This window comes from Myxine glutinosa, chromosome 1, assembly GCF_964187855.1.
Source record: "Myxine glutinosa chromosome 1, kmMyxGlut1.1, whole genome shotgun sequence".
NCBI classification, from domain to species: Eukaryota; Metazoa; Chordata; class Myxini; order Myxiniformes; family Myxinidae; genus Myxine; species Myxine glutinosa.
This window is the reverse complement of record NC_136261.1, coordinates 401,298,281-401,324,038: the sequence shown is the minus strand read 5'-3', so window position 1 is coordinate 401,324,038 and position 25,758 is coordinate 401,298,281. Positions and strand designations below refer to the sequence as shown.

At 44.4% G+C, this 25,758-nt stretch overlaps 1 protein-coding gene across 2 annotated transcripts in view; it reads right to left on the bottom strand.

The window, feature by feature from the left end:
• Nucleotides 1-839: 839 nt before the first annotated feature.
• LOC144889583 (E3 ubiquitin/ISG15 ligase TRIM25-like) overlaps nt 840-25,758 on the bottom strand; it is an 86,055-nt gene continuing 61,136 nt past the window's right edge. For both annotated transcript variants that reach the window (XM_078770370.1, XM_078770371.1), the window contains exons 7-8: nt 10,974-11,033; nt 840-3,282 (exon numbers count right to left, since the gene is read on the bottom strand). In XM_078770370.1, coding sequence (XP_078626496.1) covers nt 2,483-3,282; nt 10,974-11,033 — 860 coding nt within the window. In that variant the 3' untranslated portion in view covers nt 840-2,482. The remainder of the gene's footprint in view (nt 3,283-10,973; nt 11,034-25,758) is intronic.

Genomic DNA, 25,758 nt, shown 5'->3' with positions numbered 1-25,758 from the left:
AGCAGGGAGTGGGGGGGGGGGGGGGGGGTCGAGAATTAAAATGAGCAAAAACCAGAGACTTCTCAAATTACAGTATGATTGTAAATAAGCTATCATTCACAAGCTTGATAAATCATGATCACCAAATCGATAAATCATAATCACAAAATCGATAAATCATAATCACAAAATCGATAAATCATAATCACAAAATCGATAAATCATGATCGCCAAATCGATAAATCATAATCGCAAAATCCATAAATCATGATCGCCAAATCGATAAATCATAATCACAAAATCGATAAATCATGATCGCCAAATCGATAAATCATAATCACAAAATCGATAAATCATGATCACCAAATCGATAAATCATAATCACAAAATCGATAAATCATGATCACCAAATCGATAAATCATGATCACCAAATCGATAAATCATAATCACAAAATCGATAAATCATAATCATTATAATCACGAAATTGAGTTGGCAGAATGGCCTAGACTAGAGGTATGAACCCGATTGTCTAAGCTGTCTAGTCTGGGTTCGTTTCTTGACCCAGCTACAAACTGTCATTCTGGTGTTTCACAGGCAGGGTGAGACATCAGTGTGTGTGCCGTCCTTCGGATGGACGTTAAACTGGGCGTCACGTCTGCTAATGTCAGTTGGTGGACGTTAAAGATCCCACGGTGTCCTTCACGAAGAGTAGGCGAGCTATCGCCGAGACGCTGGAGCAAATGACAAATTAACGCCCGAACATAGAGGGGCACTGCATCATTTGTACAGTTCTACCCTCGGCTAATGATGCTACTCGCAGCTATGCGCTGCATAAAAAGGAGACGAAGAAGAAGAGGATAATAATGAAGAAATTTATAAATCGTAATCACCAAATGCATATATCATAACCACAGTCACCATAAATCGTAATCACCATGACAATCACCATAAATCATAATCTCAATCACCATCACCACCACAATCACCATAAATCATAATCACCATAAATCATAATCTCAATCACCATCACCACCACAATCACCATAAATCATAATCACCATAAATCATAGTCTCAATCACCATCACCACCACAATCACAATCACCATAAATCATAATCACCATAAATCATAGTCTCAATCACCATCACCACCACAATCACCATAAATCATAATCACCATAAATCATAATCTCAATCACCATCACCACCACAATCACCATAAATCATAATCACCATAAATCATAATCTTGATCACAATCACCATAAATCATAATCTCCACACAATCACCATCACCATAAATCATAATCTCCATCGCAATCACCATAAATCATAATCTCAATCACCATCACCACCACAATCACCATAAATCATAATCACCATAAATCATCATCTCCATCGCAATCACCATAAATCATAATCTCCATCGCAATCACCATAAATCATCATCTCCATCGCAATCACCATAAATCATAATCTCCATCGCAATCACCATAAATCATAATCTCCATCGCAATCACCATAAATCATAATCTCCATCGCAATCACCATAAATCATAATCTCCATCGCAATCACCATAAATCATAATCTCCATCGCAATCACCATAAATCATAATCTCCATCGCAATCACCATAAATCATAATCTCCATCGCAATCACCATAAATCATAATCTCCATCGCAATCACCATAAATCATCATCTCCATCGCAATCACCATAAATCATAATCTCCATCGCAATCACCATAAATCATAATCTCCATCGCAATCACCATAAATCATAATCTCCATCGCAATCACCATAAATCATAATCTCCATCGCAATCACCATAAATCATAATCTCCATCGCAATCACCATAAATCATAATCGCAATCACCATAAATCATCATCTCCATCGCAATCACCATAAATCATAATCTCCATCGCAATCACCATAAATCATAATCTCCATCGCAATCACCATAAATCATAATCTCCATTGCAATCACCATAAATCATAATCTCCATCGCAATCACCATAAATCATAATCTCCATCGCAATCACCATAAATCATAATCGCAATCACCATAAATCATCATCTCCATCGCAATCACCATAAATCATAATCTCCATCGCAATCACCACAAATCATAATCTCCATCGCAATCACCATAAATCATAATCTCCATTGCAATCACCATAAATCATAATCTCCATCGCAATCACCATAAATCATAATCTCCATCGCAATCACCATCACCATAACAATCACCATCACAATCACCATAAATCATAATCTCCATCACAATCACCATAACAATCACCATCACAATCACCATAAATCATAATCTCCATCACAATCACCATAACAATCACCATCACAATCACCATAAATCATAAACTCCATCGCAATCACCATCACCATCGCAATCACCATCACCATAACAATCACCATCACAATCACCATAAATCATAATCACCATAACAATCACCATCACAATTACCATAAATCATAATCTGCATCACAAGGAGCAGAACTGCACGGAACCAGCACCATTATCATGACCATATTTCCTAGCGGATGTTGGTCTGCCATGCTCCTCAAGATCGAAACACATAAACAAACTGGAATAATAATTCACCATACCGGAATCCACACCGGAATCCACACCGGAATCCACACCGGAATCCACACCGGAATCCACACCGGAATCCAAGAAGAACGCGATAGCGGGTTTAACAGGTTCCTTGAAGTTCCCCTTGAACACATGCAGGACCCGCAAGTCCCCGAAACAACTCATCTCTCCCTCTTCGCAATCCAAGAAGAACCCTAACCGTTTGGGAGTGACCTGCACGGACAGAGCGGTACATTGGTTGTTGTGCCATGCTGAGTATCGGTGATTATTTTTCTCGACACACCACGACTCGGGATTCTCTCCCAAACTACAATTTTTCCCTTTCTCTTCCTGATACATGCTCGAAGCTCCAAGTTGTGTGGAATTCCAGCTAACGTCCATTCCCTCCATTAAATCCCAATCCATTGTCATCCCACGATGAGACTCCCTTGACTCTTCCCCTTTACGCCCCATGGAGTTTAAAGCGACTCCGACACTGCACCGACAACATGAACTCAGGTCGACCTCCCAGTAGTGACGGCCCGATGAGAAACTCTCAGAGGAGAGAACTTGAATCCAGAAATCAAACCGATCAGGATGTTCCGGGTATTGTTGTACGATCCTGGTTAAGGTCGCCGTCCTGAGGTCCTCGGAGATGAGGATCAATGGATGCGCAGAGTTTGCGTCCAGACTTGGGAGTCGACCATCTACAGACACATAGATCCGCAGCCTTTGTTAGACAAAAGGGCAGAAATGCAAACACGTTTATCTCTTCAAAACTTTTCTTTTTAACAATTCACTTTAATTATCAAACAAACCCAGATTATTTTCTCTTCTGCTTCAACCGCTTTAGTTAAAAAAAATTGACAAACCTAACAATTTGGTTCACATCTTGGGAAGGGGTGATAGGAACATCAACATTTTATCTGTTTCTCGCCATGAAGATCCCAAAATAACAAAGACTGGAAAGCCGGCTGTCTCATCTCTATGCAAGTTGTGAAGGTGAAATATTCCATGATATCTTTAGGAACCACGAGGTGATTTTGTGGGAAAACCTGAATGTTTGTTTATCAAAAACCAAATCTGGTGGAAGAGCTGCATTGATGTATCGGGTAAAGTATTGTTATGTTTGTGGGGTAGTTATTACTGTAGTACAGGTAGAATGTATAAATTAGCATGCTCCAAATGTCGTGGAATAGAAGAACCACCACCATTTTTTTTCTTCTTTTTTTTTTATACAGAATCGAGGCTCGTGAAAGAGCTAACATTTATTTCACAAACAAATCAAACAGACAAACAAAATATATAAAAGGAGGGAGCGGTAGACAAGATGGGGAGAGAAGAGGAAGCACACAAACACAACATTTGAGAGCAGGGACATCGAGAGATGTGTGGGAGGGAGAGGGCTTGGGGGGAGGAGGCGTGGGGAGGGGTGGGAGAAGTATAAAACAAGGACACCAAGGACTTCCAGGACAGAAGTTGGTATTTCAAAAAGTGGATTTGGGGTGAAATTAGTGGGGGTAGAAAAGATCAAGGTTTTGGATGAGGGAAGATAAGAGATGGTGGTGAACAGCTGTTTTAAAGACTTGGAGGGAGGAGTGGGATTGAAGAGAGTGAGGGAGTTTGTTCCAGAGGCGGGAGAAAAGAGGAATGCGATAGCGGGTGAGCAGAGTCTTGATTTTGGCAGTTTAACCATAAGAGGGTTGTAGGCAGATCTTGTGCGACCTGTAGGATATTTGGGGGACAGAGCCCAGAGAGAGCTGGGGGGGGGGGGGCAAGGCCGGAGAGGAGTCGGCAGAAGACGGAAAGACCGCGGGAGATTTCCAATTCCACCATGTAATAAGTAGTGATTTTATTTAGCCATTTGTCACCCAAGAGTGAACAATTGTGGCCATACGAAGATGGCCCTTGTGTTAACTAGTTGTAGGGATTATGTTAACTACTACCTTGTTTGTCAAACCTCTGTAATTTACATCCCTCGTCCCTGATGGCACGGCATTAGACACGTATAGCAGGAATTGCCCATTAACTGCTTTAAATAACAATAAAAACAAACAGGAAGCCAGTTCTGAGCACTGCTGATGGCATGGCAACCAGCTACATCACCACAGGGTCAGGCAGGCCGAAAGCCACACCTCGAGGAGACACCATTGGTCAGGGTTTTGATTGACAGGCGGACTGTCACAAAGGCGGACTGCGTCACGAAGGCGGACTGCGTGTTGAGCAGCGGAGAGCTGAGCCTGTGGTGTTGGCCTGCGGGGATTGGGGAAGAAGCACCGATGACGTGAGAGGTTGTCCGAGAAAAGAATGAGCTGATGGACTTTTGTCCTGCTTGGTTCCGGGCTTTGGTGGGAGACGGCTGTGCGCTGACATTTCTCTCTTCATCGCAGCGGCCGTGTTCCGAGACCTTGCTGGTGGTCGTAAAGAGGCAGAGCGTCAAGAACGAAGAGCCGCGGTTTCCGTACCGAATTCGTGAGGACGGGCACTGCTGGGGAGCGGGCTGCACGCCTGCTTGTTCGCCTCGCGCGGGAGGCCTTCATCGAGGCGTAGTGAACAAGGGTGCATCGAGGCCTTCTTCCCGCCAAGGCAGAAGCGGCATAGGGCCTGCGCGCTCGGGGCCTGACATCACTGACGAGATACCGATCCGAATCAAGTCCTCACAATTAAATTACACCATTATTTTCCAGTTATTTTTACATTCCCCTTTGTCTGTGTTTAAGTCTGGTGTGGAGGATCCCATAGGAATTTAGTTGTACCGTCGTGCTTTTCTTGTTCTCAGTATATTTGACGAACACCTCGGAGTAACAGTTTGTTCGGCTATCCGTTCCTCAGAGAGATTTTAATTGCCAGGAACGCGACTATCATGGAGCATGTTACATTTCCTTTCAGTTTATATTTTTTGTTGAATTCCATAATGGGAACTTCACTTTGGATTGTCTTGTGAAAAAGACATTTTCCATGTTTTTCCTTCCGGTCGGTCTCACTGCTTATTGTCTTTGGATAATTTTATCTTCGTGTCTGTCCCAGTTTCCGAACAAGTGAAAGTGAAGGTTAAAACAATCTCTGCTTGTCTGCTTGTGTGGTTGTGTTTGTGATTGCTCAATATCTGCGCCTATTTCTCAATATATTGTAGGTTCACACCCAGTTCCCTTGAGATGTGTTGTTGTTGTTTTAAAGCTCCAGAAAGAGGCTCTCAGAACTCTCTCTCAAACAAGCCCGCAGCACGGAAACAACCGATTGATCACCCAAGAATGACCCACTGACCCAGAGATCTCCCACATCGAGGATGGTGTGCCGCCATGCATGGTGTGCCGCCATGGCCTTCCCGCCATGTGCCCTTTAGGGCCACGCCAGAGTTAGGTAGAGGGAGAGGGAGAGGGAGAGAAAAAGAGAGGGAAGAGGGAAAGGGCCGGTCCCATGCGGACCGATCAACACTCGGACCGTAACAGCGCTGCCCTGACGAATCCGGGCAGCGGGGAAGATTTGACCCCCAACTTGCGTTGGGGGGTACAACCACCATGAAGAGGCGTCCCTGATAGTTGTCCTTGAGAGGTGTTGTTGTTGTTGTTGTTGCAGTTCTCTCGAACAAACCCACGGCACGGAGACAGCCGATCAATCTCACAGGGGCGACCCAGAGATCCCCCACATCCAGGATAGTGTACCATCCCCACAACGAAGAGGCATCTCCAATAGTTGTCCCTTGAGATGTGTTGTGCAGACAGGTGAGGCTCCTCGTGCTGGACCATAGTCTGCACTGCTCTTCAATGAGTGACGACTTTTTCATACGAAAAAAACTACTCATACGTTTACTAACGGAATGAGGAATAAAGGGAGAACATTTACAAAATGTAACTAAATTGTTTAATTACTACTCTCAGATTTACAAGAATTTTATAATCAACATGAACGTTTTGATTATGTAATTAAGCACCGATTACAATCCAAACAAATAATTACAAAGGTAATTTAAATTAAAATCTCCAACCAATAATTCATAATAAGAAATATGTTGAGCATGGCACAATACTTGCGAAATCCAAATAAACAGTTGCCATGGAAACAGCAGTTTGGCAATTTCGAAAAAATTTAACCTATCAAATGCTTACATGATTGATTGTTATGCAAAATACATTTGGCTGATACATTTCTTTAACTGCGACGTAATAGTTGTTTTGCCTGTTTCAGATGGCCTTCACCTTGACTTTTCCCAAACTTTGATGAACTTTTACACACAAATACGAGACATACATACAAATAAACTGCCAGTTTCCATTTGACATATTGAAAAATTGAGACAAGCACAGATACATTCAAAGTACACCGCCCCCATGCCAAATAAATAAATAACATCCTCATGCGCGGCATTGCCGGAGCGCCCAGCAATACCGCCATGCAGCACATAAAGATGGTATTGGGAGGGAGAGGTGTACAATAATTGATTGATTAATTGCATAATTAAAATCAATAAACAATTATTGTAAAATATTTTCTTAATCAATTGGCCAATAGCATACCTAAACCAGCAGTGCTTCACCCGAAGCTGTAACTTTTTGGAAATTAATTAAATAAGGCATTAATCTGGAAAAAAAATGGATTAATCAATAAATAATTAATCAATTATTTCATTAATCAATTAATCAAAAATACCCTTTACAGTCAAATCACTTGGTCACCATCATGTCCAAATATCAGCTTCCTATCTCCAAAGTTGCCTGAGATATTGCCCAGATGAGAAAGAAAATAAATAAGTACTTAATTAATCAATAATAATTAAATAATTAATCAATTAACTGATTAATTTAAAAAACAAAAAATACCGTTTTTGACAAAGTACTTGCTCACTATTGTGCTGAAATTTCAGCTTCCTAGCTCAGAGGATTGCTGAGATATCGCCCGGACAAACAAGAAAACAAGAAACCAGAGTGAAAACTGAGTACTGTACTCCCTTTCAGAGCGCTTCATTGCCGGGCCCCCTTCTGTGCCCGGCAATGACGTCATGCAGCACCTGGAGGTAGAATAGGAAAGGAGCGGTGTACAATACTAGAAAAGGTGCCTTGCGTTGCCATGTAATGCAGAGTCGCTTCATGATGGGAATGTGAAGAGAGGGGTGGGGAAGACTTACGAGGGGGGAAACTGAGGAGGGGCAGACAGAGAGGAGGTGGGGGGGGGGGGGGTTGGAGGAGAGAGGAGCATGGAGAACAAAGTTTAAACATGTCCAAACACACAGTTTTCATTCTTGCAATCCCTTGGAGGTCGAGAGCTATGCATGCAAAGTTTGGGGCCTCTAGGTTTCGTGGTTTGGGGGTTTATGGAGGAGACGAATGGGATAATGGATGGACAAACACAGTCTTTTATTATTATAGATGGCAATAATAAAAGCTTTTTTAAATGTCCAATTTGATTATAATGTGATGAAATTGTTGCTATACAGTAGAAACATGTCAAAACGGATTTCAAAACAAAACTCATTTTTGGAGAACCAGTTCAATGACCTAATATACCTTGGTGACCTTTTTTTTTTTTAACGTTGTGTCCTGATCCGTTCTGTGTTCTATCTATTCCATGAGCCTTCACTATGTACTGCATACAAAAAAAGACTTTAAAATGGTATGTGATGACTTCCCAGCATATTTAAAAAGGACAAAGCGTGGAAAAGCAACCATTGTGCAGGATTTGCTGGGCTTAATGGCCTATACTATGCCTGTGTTGAATTTCTCTTCATTCATTCTTGTTTGATGTACACCGTTCCTTTCCTATGCCATCTCCAGGCGCTGCATGACGTCAACGCAGGGCACCGAAGGGGGGTTTATTGGGGCGATATCTCAACCATCCTTTGAGCAATAAAGCTGAAATTTCGGCAAAATAATGAGCGAGTACTTTGGCAATAACTTGATTTTTTGTTTTTGGATGAATTAATAAATAAATAAATTAATTGATTAATTAAGTACTCATTTATTTCCTTTCTCTTCTGGCCAATATCTCAGGCACCTTTTGTACTAGGAAGCTGATATTCGGACACGACAGTGACCAAGTGATGTGGCTATAAAGGATATTTTTGATTTATTGATTAATCAATTATTCGATTAGTTATTTATTGATTAGTCAATTAATCAATTATTTATTTCCTTTTTTCAATAAATGACATTTAATTAATTTTCAAAAAATTACAGCTTCAAATGAAACACTGGTGGTTGAGGTATGCTATTAGCCAATTGATTAAGAAAATATTTACGATTAGTGTTTATTGATTTTAATTACCCAATTAATCAATCAATTATTGTACACCTCTCCTTACCAATTGCGTTTCTATGTGCTGCATGGCGGTATCGTTGGGGGCAGCAATGCCGCATGCTGGAGGGTGTTATTTATTTATTTGGCATGGGGGCGGTGTACTTTGAATGTATCTCTACTTGTCTTTTATATCTTTCACTCTTTTTTTCTCTCTTTCTTTTTGTATCTCTCTAAGGAGAAGTGAATTCTTGCAGAAGGTTTTCTGCAAGGCTCACTTGGCTGTGCCTGGGTGGGTTTGAGGGTTGTGGAGTAGCGACTGAATCCCGAATCCTATCCAGGTTCCTCCTGATCACTCCCTCTTTGCTCTTTCCTTATTCAGGTTCCTGCTGATGACTCCAATGGAGTATTCGGTCTTACATTTGATTGACTGAATGTGAGGAATCTCATATATTTTAAGCGGTACAGGTCAAGAAATGTGTGGGCCCATTGAGGAATAGCACAGGGAGAGTGGTTAGCGATGAAAGTGAGATGGCTGGATTATTAAATAGTTATTTTGCTTCAACATTTACATAAGAACAGTCAGGAGAAGTACCAATAGCTGACATAATCTATCTAAGGGGTGATTAAGGTCTTCTTGAGGAGATCCAAGTAAGAGTGGAGGAAATAAAGAAACAGCTAGGAAAGCTAAGACAAGATAGAGCTCCAGGACCAGATAATATTGTTATGTTTGTAAGGGGGGAGGGGTAATCACCTTAGAAATGCACAGCTCGGTATGCTCCGTGTTCGGGTGGGGGAGGGGTAATCACCTTAGAACAGTAGAAATGCACAGCTCGGTATGCTCCGTGTTCGGGTAGTTAGCCATTTTGATGTATTAAGTAGGGAAATGTTAGCTCGAGAATTGTCCTGTTTAAATGTGCATCATTGTTACGTGCTCCCCCCCCCCCCCCAACCCCCGGTACCTTCGAGCCCCGAGAGGAGTCACGGCAGAAAGATGTGTTATTCTGTATGTCGAAGATCAATGGTGAAGCCACACCAATTGTTACCAACAAACAAATATTGTATTAAGATCACACAAGAATAACAGTACAACAACAATAGTAATCAATTGTACAACCAATATATATATTTCCTACAATGGTACCATCAGGTTTGTACAATATAACTCACTGTGCTCCAAGTGAGCGAAAAGAAGAACATTCCCCAATGTCTCTATTCCGGCATCAAGCCCAAGTCGATCCGCTCCAGCGATCGTCAGAACGATGTCCAATCCAAACCAGAATCCCGCTCGGATGACAGCCACAGTCACGCAGCCAAAGCTGCTCAAAGGCACCCTCAAGGCGACGGGGAAATCCAAAGGCGCCCTCCAGGCGATTGAGAAATCCCACCCTCGGGTATGGACGTTTCACGGCTCCAAATCGGCGAACCGCAGATTTACCTTCAAAATCCACGTTACACACACACACACACCAGATAAACGTCTGGAGGCGGTGAAAATGGTTGAAGCGAAGTGAAAAAAACCTTGCGTGATGCGCAAAGCGCGTGAGTCAAAATGGCCGACGGTCCGTTCTCGAGGCGTAACGGCCCGACAATGATTTTCCTCAGAATCAACTGCCAAAACCTGACATGCAGGTTAATCTGTCACAGCGATAACAACTCTGTCGCAAGAATCCCTTTCCCGGGAAACCCGAAGTTCACTAGTGACCTCCGTTCGTCAACGTGTGCTCCAGACCTCGAAGCAGCTAGGCTTCTTCCCCGACTCACTCGCTCCGCCTTCATTTCCTCCTCTTTAGCCTCGTCGTCGTCAGGTTCCGGTTTCATTTAAAACATTAACTTTTTTTACATTTTGAAAATAGTAACCTCTATCTCCCTTAAACGACAACAATAATAGTACATGGAATGAAAAATGTTTACAGTGGATGAAAACCACAACAACGGAAGTGACGAATCCATAACAATCGTATGAAGGATGATGCGTTGTTCATCAAGTAGCCAGGGTTTAACGTGAATGACCTGCATGTAAAACCTTCTGTAACACTCTGGGTGGAGGACTAATAAGAAGAGATACATGGAAGGACGAAGCATAGAAGGATTCCATTAATCAAACTTCCTTGGTATATTCCATTCTCTTAAAATTCCCATCATCCTCCTTCCATTTCTCTTCACTTACAAAGACTTCTCAAGGTGCTCCACTCAAACTTGTCCATTTCTGGATGCTCCACCGGCTCCTCTGTGGAAATCAGCAAAGATTAATAAACACTACAAGCTGTTTAATTACAGTACATCGTTTTATTTTTCACAACAATTACTTCCTGCGTTTTACAACAACATTTAAGAACACATGCGGAATAGAAACAGCAGATCTCTCAGTTTTAATGGAGCTTCTTTGATGCACAATACAACTGACAAGACACTGTACTGTCCTCCACTGTACTGCACAGCATTTTATCATACTATACTGTAGTATAGTCACTGTACTAGCTACGTTTTACCAAATGGTACTATACTACACATACTGTATGACTGTACCATTTCACACTATAACTATACAACAGGTGCTGTACCACAATAATGTACCACTGCACTACACAGTACTGTATCACATTGTACTCTTACTATACTGTATTGTGCTTTACTACACTGTACTATGAGCCATCTCTACTGCATTGTCACCACAACACAGCCCAGAGCCTGAGCTGGAGCTGGAACCAGGATGAGGTTGAGGAGCTGAAACTCAGGTTTGTGCCAATCTTGAACCAAGAGGAAAGCAAAAAACAGTTGAATCTGGATCCAAACTGATTCATTGTACAGGTAAATCTTTCATGGGAAATTGATATTACCCTTTGTCAAAATAATCTGTTGATTGCTCTTTTGGACAGTCACGTGAAAAAGTAAGTACACCCCATGTAAAGTTTTGACTTTTTCAACATATTTCAACATACAGCAATTTGATCTTCATTTCATCAATATTGAAAGATAAAGGTGATATAATATAACAAATATGATGAAACATTTACATTTTGTAGTCCATTGTATAATTTAAATAAACATAAATGCAAATTTCGCATGTGGAAAAAGTAAGTACACCCCTACATTCATCACTACTTCAAATACCTAAAATTAGAATCAGGTACACCAGCTCAGGTGCAAATGATTAGAACATCGTTAGAGAGGATCCTGGAGGAACCTGTCTTATTTAAACCTGACATTTAGTTTGGTTTGCTCTTTGTTGTTGAAGTGTGCGGCGTCACAATGCCTAGATCAAAAGAGCTCTCTGAAGCCTTCAGAAAGAAGGTTATAGATGCCGACGAGTCTGGGAAGGGATTGAAAAAGATCTCCAAATAATTTGAAATCAATCATTCGACTGTCCAGAAGATCATCTACAAGTGGAGAAGATTCCAAACAACTGCCAACTTGTTCAGGCCAGGCCGCCCCAGCAAGTTCAGCCCGAGAGCAGACCGCAAGATGCTGAAAGAAGTCTCGAAGAACCCCAGAATGTCATCACGGGACCTACAGGTAGCTCTTGCCAGTGTTGATGTCAAAGTGCATGAATCTACCATTAGAAAGAGGCTGCACAAATTTGATCTACATGGGAGGTGTGCCAGGAGGAAACCTTTGCTCTCCAGAAAGAACATCAGGGCAACACTAAAGTTTGCCAATGAACACCGAGGCAAACACCAGCACTTCTGGAACAATGTGCTCTGGACAGACGAGTCAAAGGTAGAGCTATTTGGCCACAGTACCAGAAGACATGTTTGGCGAAAACCAAAGACAGCATTTGACCACAAGAACCTGATACCAACTGTAAAGCATGGTGGTGGAAATATTATGGTTTGGGGCAGCTTTGCTGCACTAGGGCCTGGGCAGCTCACCATCATAGAATCTAATATGAATTCTTCGTTGTACCAGAGGGTGCTTGAGGATAATGTGAGGCCATCTGTCGTAAAGTTGAAGCTCAACCGAAGGAGGACTTTGCAACATGACAATGACCCTAAACATACCAGTAAACCCACCAAGGAATGGCTGAAAAGAAAGAAATGGAGGGTTCTGGAATGGCCAAGTTAAAGCCCGGATCGAAATCCCATTGAGATGTTGTGGGGAGATTTGAAACGAGCTGTGCATGCAAGAAACCCCTCAAACATCGCAAAGCTGAAAGAATTCTGCATGGAGGAGTGGGCAAAAATTTCTCCCAGTGGATGTCAGGGACTGGTAGACAGTTATAAGAAACGCCTACTTGAGGTTGTTTCTGCCAAAGGGGGCAAAGGGTGTACTTACTTTTTCCACATGCAAAATTTGCATTTATGTTTATTTAAATTATACAATGGACTTCAAAATGTAAATGTTTCATGATATTTGTTATATTATATCACCTTTATCTATCAATATTGTTGAAATGAAGATCAAATAGCTGTACATTGAAATATGTTGATAAAGTCAAAACTTTACATGGGGTGTACTTACTTTTTCACGTGACTGTATGTTAAGATGACTGAGAAACAATTTTTTATCAAAAAAATATTATCCTTTAACAATATATTTTTGCACCTGTTACTTTCTGTGTAGGCCGTCACTCAGGTATCACTAGATTTGCAATGACACACTGAGTTGGAGTTGTTTTTGCACAAAGTATTTGTATACAGAGTAATATATATTTGTATACGACCATGAGTGGTTTCGTGTCCCGGAAACTCAACAACAAAAACAAAATGAAAAATCAACAACAAGCACACACAAATGCTCATGCACACTCACAAAATACCATCCGGATTTATGTGAATTACTATTCAGGTCATTTCTTATTAATGTTTATTCTATTAAAGGTTGTTGTGGTTAAATGGTTAGAAGCGCTCCTGATAACAGGAGACCGGAAACGGGATGGTGAACCGGAAGAAGAAAAAGACAAGGTCGAGAGAGAAGCGGCCATCTTGATCCTCGACCAGCTCCGACGCGAGCAGAGTCGATCTTTATCTGCTTTGGAACGCTGCGTTTGAAAAGCCCGTCTGGTGAGAGGAGTTACCTGCACGGGGTGATTGCCTGTTACGTGTCAGGTTGCCATGGGTTCCTGGAAGGAACCAAGCGTCCGGCACTGTTCGCCTCGACGCCTCCGAGGGCGTGTACGGGTCGCACCTTGGGCCTCGCGTGCTTTGAGAGCCGTTCACAGCCCAGAGGCCGCGATCACTGGCTCCGACCTCGGTGGCTTGCTGAGGAGGTGTGCGCTGCAGCAGCTGTTCCCGGTACGTGACGTGCACGTTTGGAGCACGTCAGCCAGGGGTCCGTTCAACCGCCCGTGTGCGGAGAAGTCGACCTTCACCTTGGTCTGGAGGGGCCCAGAGACATTGTGAGGGACAGTGACTATTGAGGGTGTCGTGAGTGGGGAAAGGGGGGAAATATATGAGATGGCCATCTTAGTAATATTGTTGATTGATTGTTGATTGTTGTTGATTGATTGGGAATATATTATTGATTAATCCGGATCCTTGGTGTGGGGTTTCTTATTGACGGGAATTCATATTGATTGCGTTACGAAAGCGTATAGATCATATATCTTTCTGGCGGGGTTCCTCTCACGGTCCGGGGTCACCGAGACCACGTAGTCACCGGGAGGACCACGTAACAGAATTGGGGGCTCGTCCAATTGAATTCCTGGATATAAAATTGTATAAAATAATAAAATAATATTTTTATTAATTAAAATTTATTAATTAAGTATTAATTGGTAAATTTTTGGGAAATTGTGGTAAAGTCTTGGGTGAAGGTTAACAGGTGTTAACGATAGGCACCATGGCGTTTGTGGCACAGAACTTTGCGGTAACCCCGAGTGAGGCACAGTTCCGAGCGTTACTAAAATCGGACCTCTTGAAATTGGCCAAACATTTTAACTTGGTGGTCCGAACTAATTTGAGGAAGGCAGTTGCAGACTGCGGTGATACAATCTATGGTGGGATTAGGAACATGGGACGAGTTAGCCTGGGAGTGGCTACCCGAAGAACCAGAAGACGTTGAGCTCCGGAAACTGGAGTTGCAATTACGGAGCCAGGAACGGATCAAAGAAGAAGAAAGGAAAGCAGAAAAGGAAAGATCAGAAGGGGAAAGGAAAGCAGAAGAGAGGAGAGAAGAGAAACAAGCAGAAGAAAGGAGAGTGGAACGAGAACTCCAGGAAAGGTTAGAAGGGAGAAAAGCAGAGGAGAGGAGAGCTGCAAGGGAACTCGAAGCAGAGGAGAGAAAAGCCAAAAGGGAATGAAGGGAACGTGACATGGCGCTTCAGCAAGAAATTAAATTCAAGGAGCTGGAGTTAATGAGAGAACGGGGAGAGGTACCACCCTTGCTGACTGGGCCGACACCTAGCCAGAACACCTGGGATGTGGGCAGACATGTGAGGCTGGTTCCACCCTTCAGTGAAAAGTCGCTAAATTTTTTCCACACTTTGAGAAAGTGGCTCGACAGTTAAACTGGCCGGAGGAGGCCTGGACCATACTAGTGCAAAGTGTGCTGGTGGGTAAAGCTCAAGATATTTATTCGGCGCTACCAATGGACCAATGTGCAGATTATGAGGTATTGAAGAAGCACATTCTCAAAGCCTATGAGTTGGTTCCTGAAGCTTACCGGCAAAAATTCAGGAATGCCAGGAAGAGGGAGAGTGAGACCCATGTGGAGTTTGCCAGAGTGAAAGAAAACATGTTTGATCGGTGGTGTGAGTCAAAAGGAGTCGGGAAAGACTTCGAAGCATTGCGTGACTTGATCCTGGTGGAGGAATTTCAACAGTGTGTCCACGAGGACATCAAAGTGTACCTGCAGGAAAAGAAAGTACCAAAGTTGTGGGACGCAGCCACCATGGCAGATGATTATGCCTTAACACACCGGATAGGGGTCCACAAACCTAACTCCTCGCCTAGACTTCAGCAGGGGAGTTATGGAACACCCGGTGCGGAGAACGACAATACATGGCGGCGGCCTCGAGAGGATTATGGGGACAACTCTGATACCCCAACTGTTCGAAATCAGGGGGCTACGGGCCCAAGACAAACTTATTTCCCAGGGGGCCCGAGGCAGACCACGAGTTTTTCCTCCGGGCCTACTTGCGCCTTTTGCAAAAAACCTGGACACTTGATGTCCAGTTGTTACCTCATGAAAAGGGACAACCCAGAGCGGAGTCCGACTAGTACAACTCCGAATGCGATGGCAAACGTAAGAAATCGCCCACAGAAGAGTTACCAACCATATATTTATGAGGGGTTTGTCTCACTAGAGGGAGACTTGACTAACCCAAGACCTGTTAGGGTATTGAGGGACACAGGAGCCCATCAATCCTTAATGCTTGAAGGCATTTTGCCATTGTCAAAGAGTACAGCAACTGGTGATAGTGTTCGGTTGCAAGGGATCGGTGGCTGTGTTAGTGCGCCACTTCATGTCATCCATTTGGAATCCGATTTGGTGTCAGGACCGGTCACCGTCGGTTTACAAGCCACGCTTCCTGTAGAGGGAGTATCTGTGGTTATCGGGAATGATTTGGCCGGGGGTCAAGTTTATGGTAACCCGGGGGTTGGTAAAGAGACCAGCAGGGAAAATAACATCACACCAGCTCGGGATGGCGACAAAAGTACCAAGTTATTTGTAGGGGGACTGAACTTCAAAACAAAGGAAGCAGTTCTGACCTCTGTCTTCAACAGATATGGGCCGCTGGTGGAAGTGCGGTTGGTAAAAGACAGGGAAACGCAACGGTCAAGAGGGTTCGGCTTCTTTTTTTTTTTTTTTTTTTTTTTTTTTTTGTATACAAGATCGAGGCTCGTGAAAGAGCGAACATTAATTACACAGAAAGACAAACCGACACATAAAACATATAACATAGGGAGCGGTAGACAAGATGGGGAGAGAGGGGGAAGGACACAAACACAACATTTGAGAGCAGGGACCGAGAGACATGGAGACATCGAGAGATCTGAGAGAGGGCGAGGGCTTTGGGGGGGGGGGGGGGGGGAGGGGGCAGTGGGAGAGGTATAAAACATATGGACACTGCCAGGACTTCCAGGAAAGAAGTTGGAATTTCAAACAAGGTGGATCTGGGGTGAATTAGCGGGGGTAGAAAAGATCAAGGTTTTGGATGGGGGAAGATAAGAGATGGTGGTGAACAGCTGTTTTAAAGACCTGGAGGGAGGAGTGGGATTGAAGGGAGTGAGGGAGTTTGTTCCAGAGGCGGGAGAAAAGAGGAATGAAAGAGTGAAGGTGAGCGGAGAGCCGAGATTTCGGCAGTTTAACCATCAGAGGGTTGCTGGCAGATCTTCTGCGACCTGTAGGAATATTTGGGGGACAGAGCACAGAGAGAGCTGGGGGTGCAAGGCCGGAGAGGAGTCCGTAGAAGACAGAAAGACCACCTACCTGCCTGCGGTGAGTGAGTGAAAGGCCCTCAGAGATAGCTTCATCGCGGGAGATTCCAATAATTCTGAAAGCTTTGGTTTCAACAGCGTGAAGCCGAGCTAGGTGTGAGGCAGGAGCACCGGCCCATAGGGGAGAACAGTATTCCATTGAGCTGCGGATGAAAGCCTTGTATGTGGTGAGGAGCTCAGGTGTGCCGAGGAAGGACTTCGCACGACGGAGGATGCCCAGTCGGCGACTGGCTTTGGAGGCCAGCTTGGAAATGTGGTTTTCCCAAGAAAGATCATGGCAGATAGTGAGACCCAAAATCTTGAGCGACAGAACTTCTTGGAGAGGATTGTTGAGAAAGTAGATGGGAGGGTTGTCCAGTCGATCTTTTCGGAGAGACATAGTAAGAGTGTGAGATTTGTCAGGATTGAAAGACATGTTCCACTTGTTTGACCAGTCTGTGATTTTGTCCAGGTCTTCAGAGAGTGAGGAGGCAGCAGACTGCCGATCTGAGGGAAGAGGAATGGAGCGGCAGAGAGTGGAGTCATCAGCAAAGAGATAGAGAGGATTTTCGAGAGAGTCAGAGAGATCATTGATGAAGACCAGAAAAAGCACGGGGCCCAGAACACTGCCTTGGGGAACTCCAGCCTGAACAGGAAGAGGAGATGAGAGAAACCCATTCAGGGCCACACGTTGACAACGACGAGAGAGGAAGTCCGCCAGCCATGCGTGGAGATTTCCATGGATACCAAAGGAGGAGAGTTTGGTGAGCAGAGCGGGGTGCCAGACCGTGTCGAAGGCACGTGATATGTCGAGGGAGACAGCTCTAATTTCCTGTTTGGCATTGAGGACCTCCATCCATTGTTGAGACAGCAGAAGCAGCATGTCCAGAGTAGAGTGACCTGGTCTGAAACCAAATTGATGATCAGAGATCAAGCCATTGGAGAAGAGGAAAGATTTCATATCAGAAGCAATGATGAATTCCATGACTTTGCTGATAATTGGGAGAAGGCTGATTGGTCTGTAGTTGCTAGGATCTGTTTTTGCACCTTTTTTGTGCAAAGCGGTGATGTTGGCTGATTTCCAAGCAGATGGCAGTTGACCTTGAGCAAAAGAGAGGGTGAAGAGAACAGAGAGAGGGTGAGATAGAGCAGCAGAGCAGGATTTTAGGACCCGTGGGCTGATGCCGTCGGGTCCAGTTGCAGAATCAGAGTCGAGGGTTGACAGAAACTTTTCCACCTTGTCAGGAGGAAAGGACACGGAGTCCAGGAGCAGCATGGTACGACTGGGTATGGTGGGTACAGAGAGGGATGGGTTTGGGACACAAGATTTAGAGGCAAACACAGAGTTGAGGCATTCAGCTTTTTCACGTGCGGAGTCAGCTGTGTAGCCGTTTGAGGTAAGGGAGGGGATGGAGGGGGAACAAACACCAGAAACGGATTTGACCAGATGCCACCAGGATTTGGAAGAGGGAGACAGATAAGATAGTTCGGTCTTGAGAATGGAGAGATATTGTTTCCTGGCTCTCCTGAGGGTGGACACACACTTGTTTCGGGCTTTGTGAAAGGAATTGAGATTTCCTTCCGTTGGATTTGCTTTCCAGGAGACGAAGGCAAGTTGTTTCTGGGCAACAGCCTCACCACAAGATTCCGTGTACCATGGACGGGAGGAAGGGTATGACAACTGAAGACGAGATGGGATAAATCTGTGCATGAGAGAGAGCAATTTACTTTGGAAGAATTCCCAGGATGAGTTGATGTCAGAGGTGGTAGAGATGGGAGACCAGTCCAGATGATTGATGGCTGCTTGAAGACCGTGCCAGTTGGCCTGAGTGAAATGCCAGACTCGTCGACGCTGAGCAGGCTCTCTGAGGATGGTCAGAGAGATGTCCACTTTAACAAGGACATGATCAGATGATCCGATCGGAGCAGAAGAAGAGCAGCAGACATTTTCAGGGAAGTTAGTCATAACCAAGTCCAGAAGAGAAGATGTTCCGTTGACTGAGATCCGGGTCGGGAAATTGACAGATTGTGTCAGTCCCAGTGAGTCGCAGAAGTCCTTTGCTGAGGAGCCATGGCTGGTGAGAGAGGTACCCACACCCAGCCAACTGGCATGATGACAGTTGAAATCACCACATATGAGGAAGAGAGAGTTGGGATGAGTAGTTAGAAGTTGGTCCATATCATCAGACAGCGAGATGTAGATGGAGTCATCACTGTTTGGTGGACGGTACAACACACATATGAACAAGAGGTGGGAGCGAAGGGGAAGCCGTAGCCAGAGGTATTCCTGGGGGTGAGGTGGAGAGAGTGCAGTGCAGGGCGAGTGAGGAAGAGAGTTTTTGATAAAGATAGCAACCCCGCCTCCAGGACGAGGCTCAGGTCTATCATACCGGAGGAGGGAGTAGCCCGGGAGAGATACTATGGAATCAGAGACATCATAAAGGAGGAAAGTTTCTGTTAAGCAGATCACGTCTGGTTTGACAGAAGCAACCTGTATGGAGAGATCAGTTAAGTTTGAACGAAGGCCCCGGATGTTTGAGGTCCATACCGTTAATGAAGAGGAAGGGGGAGCATCAGATACAGAACAGGGGGGAGGAGGGGTAGGGTAAGATGTGGAAGAGGTGGAAGAGGTAGGGAGAGCTGTTGAAGGTGTGTCAGAGATTTCAGAATAGCTCGGAGAAAGGGAAGGATGGGGCGGACAAAAGGTTTGATGGTGATTGGGTGAGCCACAATGAGGTGTTATTTGAGGAGGGGGAAGAGCGAGGCAGAAGGTTGGGGGAGATGGAGGTGAGAGTTTGAAGGGGGAAGAAGCGGGGAGGACGCTTTGAGGAGGGGGAGTGAGAGGGGGGAAATTGAGAAGCAATGAGGGTGGGGAGATTTGAAGGGGAGGGGTGAGGGGGGAGTTTGGGAGGGAAGGGACAAGGGGAGGGATTTGAAAGGGATGGGATATGGGGGAGATTTGGAGGGGAGGGGTGAGGCAGGAGTCTAGGAGGGGAGGGGCGAGGGGGCGTCTTGGCGGGGAGGGGTGAGGGGGTAGTTTAGGAGGGAGGGGGCAAGGGGGGAGATTTGAAAGGGATGGGTGATGGGGAAGATTTGGAGGGGAGGGGTGATGGGGAAGATTTGGAGGGGAGGAGTTATGGGGAAGATTTGGAGGGGAGGGGTGAGATTGGATTTTTGAAAGTGTACGATTTATGGGAAACGAACATTTATTGCAAAATGAGTTTCTTGTGACCTTCGAGTTAAAAATACGTTTAAGGACGCTGGATGGAGGATGGAGTGCAGGAGAGTTTAGGGAATGTAGAAAAAAGGCACTATAGGAGATGGATATTTTTTTTGGGATGAATTGATTTGGTGAGCAAGTCGAAAGCAGCCTTTTAAAGAAGAAGAAGAAAAAGGTGTTATAAAATATGACGGAATACATAACTTGAGGGGAAAGTGTAAACATTGAAGGTTAATGAGTGAAAACTATCTGGGGAAATGGGGGAGAAACACGTGGTCGAAGAACGAACGAACGAATAAGAATGAATAAACGAATGAGAACAGAGAAGGAAATGTTTTTTTTTTTTTGTTTTTTTTTTTTGAGTTGAGATTTACACAAGGAAGTAGGCTATGGGTGAAAAGACTGGGAATACAGAGAACGAAAGTTATTGGATCACAAACGACGGACCACTGAGAGAAAAACAAAGCCTCAAGGTTGTACAGTGCACACTGTACAAGGCCTTGCTCGCGACACGGCAAACAGACGATCAATTTATGAAAGATAAACACCGAGAAACAACCAAAGTTGCACACAATAACTTCACACACCGAAAGATAAATACAGTTTCGACAAAATACAATTGTGAACAGACTTAACTTCGAAAAACGTGGAGACCGTGTGGAGCTTCGAAAATCCCTGCCGCCGTCTCCAAGATCTCGCGAGATCTCTCCAAGATCTCGCGAGGCTTTGTCACGTTTGCAAGCACAAAAGACGCCAGAGAGGCAGAGAAGAATTGGAATGGTAAGGATTTGGAGGGTCGGACCATAACAGTCGGGAAGGCATTTCATAGGCGTCGAGAGGTCTACAGAAGAGGACAACTTGGTGGTAGTTTGGGTGTTGGCAGCAGCCGATATTACTATGGAGGCTCCCAGAGTTACGGCATCTCCCGAAAGAATGATTGTCAGAGCACTGGCCGAGACGGAGACCGCCAGTCAGGTGACTAGTGGGACAAGTGGTCCCACCGTAACTGTTAGGAGTCCGGAGAAGTTGAAGCACTATATACGGCGGAGCCGCCGAGCCTGGGTTCCTACACGGACTAACCGTGAACGCGACATTCTTAAAGGCGTCCATGTAATGAACTTTCCTCCCCGGACTAACCGTGAACTCCACATTCCTTAAGGCGTCCATGTAGTGTATACTCAGCTTGGCCTCCCGAAAAAGTGCTATCGAGTTGTTTAACTTTGGGGTTTTGGTCACCACCCCTTAACCGGCATTCAAGAGAAACTAGAAGTTGTTGACGCTTGGTCCAGAGTGAATTACCTTTGGAATCTCTGGGGGTTTTGGGAAATGTTGTTGCTTTATTTTTGAGATGGGATAATTGTGCCCGGGGGAACTGATGATTTGGGGTGTGAGGTATCTTGTTTGTTTATCAAAGTTGGCCTGCAAAGAAAGTTTTCGCGGTGTTCAAACTTTCTTTCTTGAAGGGGGGGAGTGTTACGGATTCTGGATTTATGTGAATTACTATTCAGGTCATTTCTTATTAATGTTTATTCTATTAAAGGTTGTTGTGGTTAAATGGTTAGAAGCGCTCCTGATAACAGGAGACCGGAAACAGGATGGTGAACCGGAAGAAGAAAAAGACAAGGTCGAGAGAGAAGCGGCCATCTTGATCCTCGACCAGCTCCGACGCGAGCCGAGTCGATCTTTATCTGCTTTGGAACGCTGCGTTTGAAAAGCCCGTCTGGCGAGAGGAGTTACCTGCGCGGGGTGATTGCCTGTTACGTGTCAGGTTGCCGTGGGTTCCTGGAAGGAACCAAGCGTCCGGCACTGTTCGCCTCGACGCCTCCGAGGGCGTGTACGGGTCGCACCTTGGGCCTCGCGTGATTTGCGAGCCGTTCACAGCCCAGAGGCCGCGATCATGGGCTCCGACCTCGGTGGCCTGCCGAGGAGGTGTGCGCTGCAGCAGTTGTTCCCGGTACGTGACGTGCACGTTTGGAGCACGTCAGCCAGGGGTCTGTTCAACCGCCCGTGTGCGGAGAAGTCGACCTTCACCTTGGTCTGGAGGGGCCCAGAGACATTGTGAGGGACAGTGACTATTGAGGGTGTCGTGAGTGGGGAAAAGGGGGAAATATATGAGATGGCCATCTTAGTCATATTGTTGATTGATTGTTGATTGTTGTTGATTGATTGGGAATATATTATTGATGAATCCGGATCCTTGGTGTGGGGTTTCTTATTGACGGGAATTCATATTGATTGCGTTACGAAAGCGTATAAATCATATATCTTTCTGGTGGGGTTCCTCTCACGGTCCGGGGGTCACCGAGACCAGGAGGACCACGTAACAAGAGTAATATATATTTGTATACGACCATGAGTGGTTTAGTGTCCCGGAAACTCAACAACAAAAACAAAATGAAAAATCAACAACAAGCACACACAAATGCTCATGCACACTCATAAAACACCAGATTACGTGTGAGTAATACCGAAAAAAAGAGCAGAGCAATCCATCAATGATGTGCATTGACGTTTATATTGTTTGAGGTTTGCAAAAATATTTTTAAAAAACTCCTCCATCTGACCTCGAGCACCGACCGTCACGTGACCAGAAGCGTCCACATGGTGAATAAAAATTGGCACGCACCAGGGCTTGCGGTCTATTGGCCTGAGGAAGCTTGCTGTGAAGCAGGTGAAACGTCGAGTGAGATCGGGTCTGCTCTTGCTTATTTGCTCAAATATGTGGTGCATCTCTAGTTTTCTACTTTCTCGTTGGAAGCGCCTTCTTTCTTTAAAAATGTATAATCCAAACCGCCCCAATTTTTACCTTTTTTTTTTTTTTTTGTTACACTAGTAACGGTACCCATCCTGGGAAAAGCCATGGTGATGAGCCATGGTGATGGGAAAAGGTAGCCATGGTGATGAGCCATGGTGATGGGAAAAGGTAGCCATGGTGATGGTGAGAATAACCACAGAAAATGACAGACTTTTGTTTGGGGAAATTAAATCCATGCTGTAGTGCCCAACTTCGCCAAAGGTGACGCTATTCAAACCAACTGCAACAGCGAGGAAGTACTGCACACCCCAAATTCTTTCCCCGGAGGGGGGGGGGGGAAGAGGGGTACCCATCAATGATGGGGGTTCAGGGGTTCATAGATGTCTCACCTGATATGAGCAATTTCCTTTGGAGTGTGTATTGGTAGAAATGGGAATTCATTGTAAATATTCAGTGAGCAGATGTCGCGATGGGTGTAGTTGGTAACCACGACAACCTCATTCCATTCTATCAGCAAAGATTTCCAATCCATACTTGTTGTACCTCCAAAGTACTGCTCAGGAGTGAGGGTGATATTATGAAAGCTCAGCTAGGTTGTTATCGGGTTTAGGCATGTTTTGGGCCTACAGTCTGACGGAAGATCACCAAAGTTCGTTCCATACCAACCGGCCACGTCCAGTCACCTATCCCTCTCCACATTGTTTCTTCAACTCCGGCCTTCCCCCTCTCTCTATACTCCCCATAGCTTTGCTTTCAGCAATTTCCCATCACATTTCATTCTGGTTTCCCATTCGATGATTCATAGATCAGTAGTTTCCGTTTCACTTTTCAACATCAGTTTTATTTTGAGATATCAATTTAGATTCATGATTTAGGGTAGAGGATGATGTGGTTGAGCTTGAACGTGGTTGGATGTCAATGAAAGATAGTCTGTTCGGAGCCGTTGGTGAGGTATGTGGATAGTAAGGGCATTTTATGAGATATTTCACAAATCTGTTAAGTAAATTGTTACCAAAAAATTTCTTCACCAATATGTTTGTAAAGGTGTGTAATAACATGTGTTAAAATGTTGAAGTTCAACTGCCGTGGGAAACCGAGAAAAAAAACCTGTTGAATTCGGGTACCGAAAAATTATTTTCGAGAATTTTTTTTTTTTTTATCGGCCCTTAAGTAACTTATGAGGGGTCAAATAAGGGTTTTTCATGATTCTGAGTTGATTGTTAACATTTATATTTTCACTTTTACATTTACACACAAAGTAGCTTTTATTTCACATACATATATAATACTCAAGAGTTATTTCTCATTCACAATGTCAGAAGTTTCAACAGTCATTGTCTATGTCTTCTTCAGACTCAACAACATCATGACTGCAGTTTCTGCATGTAATGCCATTACAGACTCCACAGGCCGAGATGCACGTGACCCCATTCTTCTTGCAGCTGCATCGCCGGTTGCTGCAATCTCCGGCTGCAATCTCCGGTGCCGGAGAGGTGACTTCGATCCAACCCATTGAGTAAAAGGGAGTGTTTCCGTGAATAGAGACAATGTTTAAATCTATATTGTCTCCAACAAACTGAGTGACTGCATTGTTTGTTTCCCCAACCTCCATAAAGACCACCTGATCATTACTTGACAATTCACTTTCACTGGCTGGCACTTTGGCTGTCATCACTGATTGATCCTCAAGCGCAGCATCAACCACAACCTCATCATTGATCTGTTCATCGGTTTCCTCCACAATGGTGTCAAGAGTGCCAGAAGTATCTGGAACATCATCTCCACTCCTACTATTAAGGAAGCAGTATTTGTAGTTTTGTGTCTCCGTGTAAGACTCAGTGTATCCCAGCCGGTGGAACTTGTTGAGCATCCATTTTGACCCAAATCTATGATCAAGTTGTATGGCAAGCCCCATTTGGTGTGGCAATACTCCTGACCGAGGTCGACAGGCCTTAATAAAATTCTGCCCCCAAACGGCAACTCTTTCGTCTGTCTTGACAATCGGTCTCAAGAACATCTGAAGGCTTGCAGGAACAAGTGTCAGCTGACTATCGATGTCAGTCATACTGTGTGTGGTGGGGTATGACTTTGGACCTAAATCAATCAAGGCAATATCATTGGATATGAACTTGAGTGCCGACTTTATGATCTGAGTCTTCTCATCTCCATGGTCAAGATTAGCATGATGCTCTCGCAGAATATTGTCGGTGCCATCTTTGAGACAGAATACATCTGCCCTTCTTTCCTGTGTTGTGAAATACAAGGTGTCTTCGTATTTCTCTAGAAGTTTTATCTTCAGCCAATGCTTTGAATAAGAAAGGCTCTTCTCTGGTGACTGATCAAACTCCTGCAGCTTTTCATGGACTTGGTCCATGTTCATTACCCCATGCTCTAATTCTGAGTCTAACCATTCGCAGAATTCAATAAAAACTGCCTCTCGCTCCTCATCAATACTCCTCTGTCCTCTCTTCCTTTTTCCTTCCTCATCAGTCTTGGACAAACTGTCACCTCTCGCAAACATAAGTTTGCATCGCAAATGGTACAGTGTTTCTTCTGCTACCAAGTCGTTGATCCCTTCCAGGCGTCCAGTGACTTCAGTGCCCCAGTCATCCCCGCGACT